This window comes from Mercurialis annua, linkage group LG7 (assembly GCF_937616625.2).
Source record: "Mercurialis annua linkage group LG7, ddMerAnnu1.2, whole genome shotgun sequence".
Lineage (NCBI taxonomy): Eukaryota > Viridiplantae > Streptophyta > Magnoliopsida > Malpighiales > Euphorbiaceae > Mercurialis > Mercurialis annua.
Window position 1 is genome coordinate 41958623 of NC_065576.1, and position 9223 is coordinate 41967845.

At 31.8% G+C, this 9223-nt stretch overlaps 2 protein-coding genes across 2 annotated transcripts; both read right to left on the bottom strand.

The window, feature by feature from the left end:
- Positions 1–4009: 4009 nt before the first annotated feature.
- LOC126657202 (zinc finger BED domain-containing protein RICESLEEPER 2-like) lies at positions 4010–5358 on the bottom strand. Its single transcript, XM_050351858.2, has 2 exons — positions 5010–5358; positions 4010–4918 (listed from the first exon to the last, which is right to left on the bottom strand). Exons 1-2 carry the CDS (start codon positions 5356–5358, stop codon positions 4797–4799), a joined length of 471 nt encoding a protein of 156 aa, XP_050207815.1. The 3' UTR covers positions 4010–4796.
- Positions 5359–5401: 43 nt separating this feature from the next.
- On the bottom strand, positions 5402–7320 carry LOC126656573 (zinc finger BED domain-containing protein RICESLEEPER 2-like). Its single transcript, XM_050351169.2, has 2 exons — positions 7245–7320; positions 5402–7138 (listed from the first exon to the last, which is right to left on the bottom strand). The coding sequence occupies exons 1-2, from the start codon at positions 7302–7304 to the stop codon at positions 5501–5503; spliced, it is 1698 nt and encodes a 565-aa protein (XP_050207126.1). The 5' UTR covers positions 7305–7320; the 3' UTR covers positions 5402–5500.
- Between the last annotated feature and the right edge of the window lie 1903 nt (positions 7321–9223).

Genomic DNA, 9223 nt, shown 5'->3' on the forward strand with positions numbered 1-9223 from the left:
TACATATGTCTTTTTATCTTTTGGTAATTGATTAATATATTAGCTCATCCAGAATAAATAAGTGAAAGTGAAACGAAATTGGAGCGATAAAAAAATTTTATTCTAAAAAACATCATTGCTGGATAAGTAAAATTTGGATGAAGCGATCTCTAGAACAATACTATTTACAATCGCAATTATATACAACTACTCAGATATTAAACTTTATAGGTCACTAAGCTTTTCTCAAATTACAGAAAGGTCATTAAATAAACTTTTGTTACAAAATGGTCGGTGAACTATATCTTTTATTATAAAGGGGTTCACCCATATAAACAATACCGTTTCACGCAAAAACACAATATTTTTGCTTACATAGTAAGCCGGAATTATAAAAAAATGACATAGTTCAGTGATCTTTTTGTAGTAAAAGGTATAACTCGGTGACTTTTTTATAATTCGCAAAAAGTTTAGTGCTCTTTTTATAACAACAAAAATATTTTTGCAACAAAATGTATAGTTTAGTGATTATTTTGTAAGAAAAATTTGTTTAAGAACCTTTCTGTAATTTGAAAAAAATTTAGTGATCTATAGAGTTTAATATCTCTAAATACTCAATCTTATTATATCTCCAAATACTCAATCTTGAGATAAGCATTTTTGAAAATATATATATTTCGAGCCTTTCAAATATCCCGCACTCCAAATAACCGAAAAAGCTGCCAAAGTTTACGATATTTCCTTTTTCGAAAAGTTTAACCATTGGAAATATAAATGATAAGAAGTAAGAGGAGCCAACCATTGAACGTTGCTCAAGCAAATAATTTTAAATCAAAATTTCGAAGTAAAGGTGAAATGAAGTATAATGTACATACTGGTTTCTAAATCCGAATAGACATCTTGGTTAATATACCTCGATGCAACAATGCCATTTTTTATGAGATGATCCCGGTTATGAGACCCCAACTTTTTTTATACAATTTATACACGGAAATTTGGCGGCGGCGAACCTAAAAATGGAACTAAACAAATTCCGATCATTATTTCCGATGATGAATCCGGATTCGAGGAGGTTCCCAAAATATTATAATGGGAAACCAAATAGATGAGGAAGAACTTCTCTTTAGGTGGAAATTTGGATTAGAAGAGGAGTTTCGTCAATTACAAAAATAGATCCAATTAGAAACACTGTAGCCAGAAAAAAAAACATACATTTCCATGAAACTTTCTATGAGTAACACAAATTTTTGAAGGAAAAATGATTTTTATATCTACGGTTTTGAACTTTTTTTAAATATAATTTGGATAATTTAACTAATTTGTCAATTTTCTCAATCGATATTAATCAAATTTTTTTCCTCTGTTGGGACAAATATATTCAACCACCAATTTGAACCTATCTTTAGCCCCATAATCTTAATTTTAAACCCACAAATTCATAAACTTAAATTAAAGATTGAATATGTAACAAAATCATTTATAGAATAAAAAATGAACTAAAATAAATCTTCAAAATAAATACAATATGGAGTTTGTTCCAAAACCTAAAATTGACGGATTAAAATGTCTTGATCATAATGATAGAAGATTGAATATACCAATATGGAGTTTGTTATATTTACTGAGTGAAGAAGAAAACACTTCTTCTCTTTTGGATTTAACGTCTTCTCATTCTTTATACACACTTCTCCTCTTTTTCTTCTCTTTATTTATGAGAAAAATTAAAACAATCGCCATTTTCTGCAAAATAGTTTGTCTTCATAATCTATTATTTATTGTTGTTTTGCCCAAGACTGTATTTTAATTTGAATGTAAAGGTCCGTTTTCTATTTATTCGGGTTTAGACTTTCATACGAATTCAGGTTATATTTCTGTTTGATTTTGAATTTATCGTTTTAGAATTGTAGCTCTAAGTTTGGATGAGTTATTTAAGTAGTGAAGTTTTGGTACTTCTTATGACACTTTGGAACGAAAAATTATTGCACCTAACCGTTGCGCCATGTCATTCGTGCAACAAACCAATTATGCGTTAGCCATGTGGAAAATTGAATGATAAAATAATAAGTAATAATTAAAAGATTCCCTATCGCAAATGCTCATTGGCTTGATGTAAAAATGACGTGGCGCAACGGTTGCATGGGATAAACGCTCTTTTGGAACATGGTTGTACACTTATACTGAAGAAACAACATTCTTCTAAGAAATAGAATTAACAGCCAAGCAATAAAATAGGAAATGGCTCCCCTCAAGTTCAAAATTCCTCAATTTTTCTCAAGTCCATTTAGACGGATGACACATAAATATATTTTGATTTAATATGCTAATTTTTTTATCTATTTGCTTATGTGTCATTCATCTGAGTGAACTTAAAGAAAATAGTGGGAATTTTGGACTTGAAGGGAGTCACTCCCAATAAAATATAGTAGAATAAAATTAAAATTAAACAAACAAAAAGAATTAACAACCAAGCAATAAAAATTAAAAACATCAGTACTCATCTGTTTTTTAAAAAAGTCGTTTCACAAGTGGCCACTTCTCATGTTGATAAAAAAAAATTAAAATCTTATAAAGTAAACAAAAATGAGAAAGATGTTTGGTAATGTATCATTACCAAGGTGACGGCTCTTATATAAGAAAAATACAAGTGGGATTAGCAACAAGTGGTGGATATTGAAAACTGAAATGGCAGAATAATATGCTATGCATATTCCATAGAATAAATCTTACTTTCTCAAAGGTATCGTAAATACAGCAGAAATAAACTTAATTAAATGTAGAAACCCGCCACTGATTACCATTTGATTCAGTGAACATACCATGAATATTAAGCGACATATGTTACATACTAATGAGGTAATTTATTCCGACCGTAATTGAATTTTCAAGTTTTTCCATTTCAATCATCAAATCATATTTTTTATCACTGAATTTTCATTTATTTTTATTTTAATATTTTCCGGCTAGAAATACTTAGTTGGCAGTTAAAAGTTGACATGTGAAAACCAGAATTTGCTAGTTTACTTTAAAAGTCTATCACATATATAATTTTTTTTTGAAAAACGATTTTTTAGACCACATTATGCATGCATGACACATTATTAGGTAAAAAACATTACGGCTGTTACTTAAGCATTTTTGTCCAGAGAATATCAAAATGAAAAAAGATGAAAATTCAGTGACCAAAATAAAAAGAAAAACAATTTCATGACTGAAATGAAAAAATTAAAAATTGAGTGCAATTACCCCATATTATTGCATTCATATCAAACTAAATATTCAAAATTTTGTTGGATTTGTGGATTTTAGATTGAACTTGGCAGGCTTAAATTGTTATTTTAATTGTTAAATTCACGGCACGTCGAGAAACTAAACATTGGGTGTATCTGATGCAAATTTTAGGTGAATCTATATATTAGATTGGTGTCAGATCAATATTTAAATGAAATAGTATCATCATATAGCATAACTTTATGCGTTTTTTTATTTTAAATTAAAACCACAATTTGTTTCATCCATTAGTACAACTTTTCTAAATTTGTCATTTTATAACTCGGTGTGCATTTTATGCATTTTTTCTCGTAAAAATGACGTCGTTTGACGTCTTTTCAGACATTTATGCTATATATACCATATAATGAAAGGTTGTTTAATTAGATGGGAAGATTTGTAATTTGTTGTTAAATCGAAAAAAATGTGAAAACTTATATTATATGGTGATATTAATCCTATTTTATTATATGCGGATTTGACAAGGTATTTAAAGGGGTGCGCACGGTTCGGTTCGGTTCGGTGTGGAGTTGAACTTGCCAAAACCGAACCAAACCATCCCTAAACAATTAAAACCAAACCACCACATTCGGTCAACGGTTTTATCGGTTTGGAGCACCGAAATTTCGGTTTTAACCGTCCGATCCGGGTCATTAAACCGAATTTCCCACTTAATTTGAAATTTAAAAATTTAACCTATTCAAATAAAATTTTGTTTACAAAATTACAACCAGGGTTATAAGTTATAACCTTAAACCCTGGACTCAAAAAATCACAGCCTGCATTTAAAAGGCAGGGCAAATATTAATTTGCTAAGTGTTTAGCTTTACAAAAAAATTACAGGTATAAGGCTTTACAAAAAATTAACCCAAAAAATTAGTAAGGTATGTAAACCTTTTACAAAAAATAAGCTTCCAAAAAATAAGCCTTCATACAGCTGCTTCAAAAATCTGCCTCTACATAAAGCTGCTTCAAACAAAATCTTTACAAGTCAAACCTGCAAAACAGATTAAACAAGAAAATTAGACACTCTATATGCAATTCAGCAAATGTAATTACATATACATTTGTGTAAAAAAATAACAAAATGGGCTCAGACTTCAAATGTTTTAAGTCAAAATAGTTCAGCCTTCTTAAAAGGTAACAATGTATGTCACACAATTAATGGTCAAACTAATTTCAGACTTAAGTGGAAGCTTTCATCATAGCCTAATGTTTAATGATAAATTAGCACAAGACATAAGAGACATCAGAATCAGAAATACAAAATGCCAAATGCTTCAAAGGCTTAGATTATAGATATGTCAAGTACAAACACAAAGACCATAAAATGGTGGCACAAGTTAAGTGCCTCATCATATATAGTCAGTTGTATACACACTTGGATGGTGGAAGCATCATCATGGCCATTATTAAGCATAAAGACAGAAATCAAATCAAAGCCAGCAATATATTGAACATGTGAACAATATCTCTTAAATGTCTATGCTAACTTATCATTATCATGTATTTCAAATGGGACAGAAAGGCAACTAGGTCAAATAAGTCCATCAGATAAGCAAACAAGCTTCCAGCAAGTCATAAAAAGCAATCAGCAAGTAAATCAAGCAAAGACAAAGACAAACTATAGGATTAGCTTCATTAGTGTTAGCACTGGCAGGTTCTTGTAAACCTGCAAAGAAATGAAAGTACAGAGTTAGTATAAAGTAAATAATCACAGTATAAGGTAAATAAAATAAAACAGAAGAAGGACAAAAGATTACCTTCTTCAAATTGTTCCAACTCATCCAATGACTCCTCAACAGAAACAGGTTGAGTTGGATCTTTTAGCCAATCCTGAGTGCAGATAAGGGCTTCCACAAGTGCAGGAGTCAAACTACTCCTAAAATCATCAAGCACTCTTCCACTAGTGCTAAATGCTGACTCAGAAGCAACAGTGGAGACTGGTACAGCAAGAACATCACGAGCCATTCTAGAGAGGATAGGAAACCTCTCTGAGTTTAGCTTCCACCATCTGAGAATGTCAAAATTCTCTTCATTTCCAACTACTCCCCCACTTAGGTAGATATCCAACTCAGTTTTCTTTGTTCCTCCCACTCCATCAGTCTCCATCATTTGCTGTAGGTACCTCTCTTTCAACACAGAATTTGCTTGGGACAAATGGCCAACATATTCAGATGGCACACTAGTCTGGCCACCACCAGACTTTTCTTTCTTATATTGGCATTCATAATCATTGAATAATTCATGCAAATCATATCAGAAAAGAGTACAGAAATTTCCCTTCATGAGCACCATACATGTGAGTCAAGGTATACTCCAAATACAGAACTCTATCCCTAGGATCTAAGATATTTGCAAAGAATATCAATTTGTTCATAACAGATGGATCACCCCAATATTTATCAAATTTTTGTTTCATTTTAGTGCCCATAGACCTCAATCCAGAATCAGTAGACCCCATCCAGTCTTGCAAGATTGTACACAAATAAGAGATTTCATTTAAGTGATTGTTAGAAGTCACATACAGAGAGCCAGAGATTCTCAATGTCATCTTATAAAAACACTCTAACATACCACATAGCTCCCTAACACTTTCCCAATCACTAGAACTAGGAACACTCTCACCCAAATCATTCTTAAAGCTAGACTCTGTTTCCTCATACTCCTCAAAAACTCTCTGATACATACAAGCAGTATTCAACATGAGATAAGTTGAATTCCATCTGATAGGGACATCTAAGCACAAAGAACGTTTACAATCAACATCAATTGACTTCTTACATGCATTAAACTTACTTAACCTTAGAGGTGAGTTTTTTATGTACCTAACAGCCCCTCTAACCTTTTCAAAAGAAGCCCTAGACTCTTTTAAACCATCAGACACAACAAGGTTAAGTATATGAGCAATGCATCTCATATGGGCGTATTTACATCTAGCAGGAGTAGTACCCCAACTCAACATTTTTTTCATGAAAAAACTCATGGCAGCAGTGTTGTTTTCAGCATTATCAAGAGTCACAGTAAAGATATTCTTAAGACCCCACTCATTCAAACATGACTCTAAAGTTTTTGACAAGTATTCACCCTTATGTCTTGAACAAGGAACAAAAGAAATTATTTTTTTATGGAGCTTCCAGTCATTGTCTATGAAATGGGCAGTGATACACATATAGTTGATTCTTTGATTAGAAGTCCATGCATCACTAGTTAGACTGACTCTTTGACTATTTGTTTTCATAAATTGTTTCAGTTTTAGCTTCTCTTGCACAAACATGGCAAAACAATCTCTATTTACAGTCCATCTAGATGGCATTTTAAACTTAGGACAAGCTATACTCATCAACCTCTTAAAGCCCTGTTTCTCAACAAATTTCAGAGGCAATTCATCAACAACAACCATGTAAGACACAGCTTTCCTAATAGCTTCCTGATCAAACTTCCAATTAGCAACATTACACATAGCAGGACCACTATTTGGGACTAGACCCACATTCACAACAGGCTGCAAGGACAACAATGCTTGCCTAGTTTCTAAAGTATGCGGGTGTTTAGTGCATCTAAGCAAGTGACCTCTCAAAGTGGATGTGCCATTTTTCTTAGCATGACAACTATATATACGAGCACAGTAGGAACACTTAGCTTGTATGATTACCCCATCAGCATCTTTAATAGCATTAAAATGGTCCCATACAACTGATCTTTGGTGGACTTCCTTTCTCTTTCTGGTATTTGCTTCCACTGGATTATTTTGTCCACCAATATTGCCAGCAAGATTAGGGTCTGTGTCAGTATTTGCTTCCACAGAAATCTGGCCAGTTGGGGAAATTCCTTGGACAACAGGATGTTGGCCACCAATGGCTTCTTGTCCATTTACAGGATCAGGGTCCATCTACGTCAACAAATAGACAGAAAAAACAGTAAATTAGCTCACATATGACATAACAAAACGAAATCAATTAACTAGAATAAAATTTTAAATTTAAAACAAACATTACCTTTCTAGTTTCAGAGCTTCCACCAAAGCTTTTAGCCCAATATATTTCATCAAAACACATGAAATGAAACAAACAGAAAGCCAGAGGACACAAATTAGGGATTGAAACCACCAATCATTTCAATATCAAAGAGAGAAAGTCAAATAATTGTATCAGAGAAGGATTTTACCAATCACAGAAAGAGTCACCGACACAGAAAGAGTCACCGACACAGAAAGAGCACGGTGCTGAAGTGTCACAGCTCTATTGGTGTAATTCGCTGAGGTGGAGGTCAGTTTACACCAATGAACGAGTACCACCTCAGCACCGTGCATGAATTTGAAAAAAAAAGTGGTAGCTCGTGCATGAAAATGAGAAAAATTAAATTGCATGATCAAAATGAAAAAATGTGTAAAGTTCATGATTTTTTTTTTCTTTTAACCCTTAAACAAATAATATCAAATATACTAATTTTAAAATAATACCAAAAAAATTTAGCATTGCCATATAATTTTTTTGAAAACAGTAGAATTGAAGTGACTGAATCATCGAGCAAACTACGTCAATATGATAGTGTACATGGTCATTTAAATTAAAAGCAGCAGTAAAATTTCATACAAATTGGTCATTTTTTTGAATTGAATTATATCAATATTAGTCTAAAAGAATGTTTAACATCAATAATAATTTTAATTAGAATCAAGACACCAAGTTAGATTTTAGAGACACTGTAAATATATTTTTTCTTCAAAATTTTACTGAAACCAAATATCAATCAGCATATCATAAAATCAAATAGATATATTTAGGATACAAAATTCGGGTCCAACTTGCACCCATAAACCTGAGAGAAATTTAGGAAAAATACTCCAATTTTTAAAATATTTGTAAAACCTACCTCACTTGCAAAAAGTTAAACAAAATACTCTCGGTTTTTTTAGCTTTATCTTTTTACTCCATAATTTGTTTTAATTATGTTTTTACTTTTCTAATTTAAAACTAATACGCTGTATCTATTTTTCTTTACTCTTTGCTTTCTCTTTCACTATTTGCTTGTTTCTCTGAATTATGCAAATCGTCGGCGGCGGTGGCAGTAGAGCGGGAAGCGGCGGATAAGTAATGATTTGATTAGCTCAGCAGTAGAAGAGAGCTTAGAAGAAGAGTAGAGTAATATGCGATCCTCGACGGCGGCGGCGATCCTCGGCGGCAGATCGGCGGAGGCGGATCCTCGACGGCGGAAGGCGATCTTTAGTGGTGGAGATGTAGTGAAGCCGCAAATTAGGGTAGATGAGAAGAGTCGTTGTTGATGCTCGCTTTAAGACTTTTGTTGTGGCTCTGCCATTGTATCCTCTAATATCTATGTGTTTCATTATTTTGATAGCTAATTCAATTTATTTAGGGTTTTATTATTTCAATTAATTGGTTGGACTTTGATTATTCTTAGTGCAGCTACTGAATGAGTAAAAGGGAAATAATTATGGAGGTAGGTATTAACATTAAAAAATACAAATCATATCTACATAAAAAATGAAGAATTAATTTCTCAACTTGTATCTGATGCCATTTACTATGAAAACAAGTGAATTCTTTTATTTTTTTGGTTATGATAAAATTATGATAATATAATGATAAGATAATGATAAGATTACGATAATATAATGATAAAATTATTGTAAAGTGAGTCAAATAAATTCTCATAATAAAACTTTGGTAATATTATGATAAAATCATATTGTTATCATAACACTGCATGAAAAAAAATTCTACAAAGTAAAAAATTGATTATCATGTTGTTATTATTGTATTATCATCTCGTTATCATAATATAGTCATATGATACCGAGATGATAATGTATTATTGTACTTAAATGATAATATTATGATAACTATATGATAATGAAGGATGATAAGATTATGATAACGTACGTAAAAAAATTATAGAAGAATTTCATGATAATATAATGATAATGCTATGTAGTTTTTGATTATCATGTCGTTAT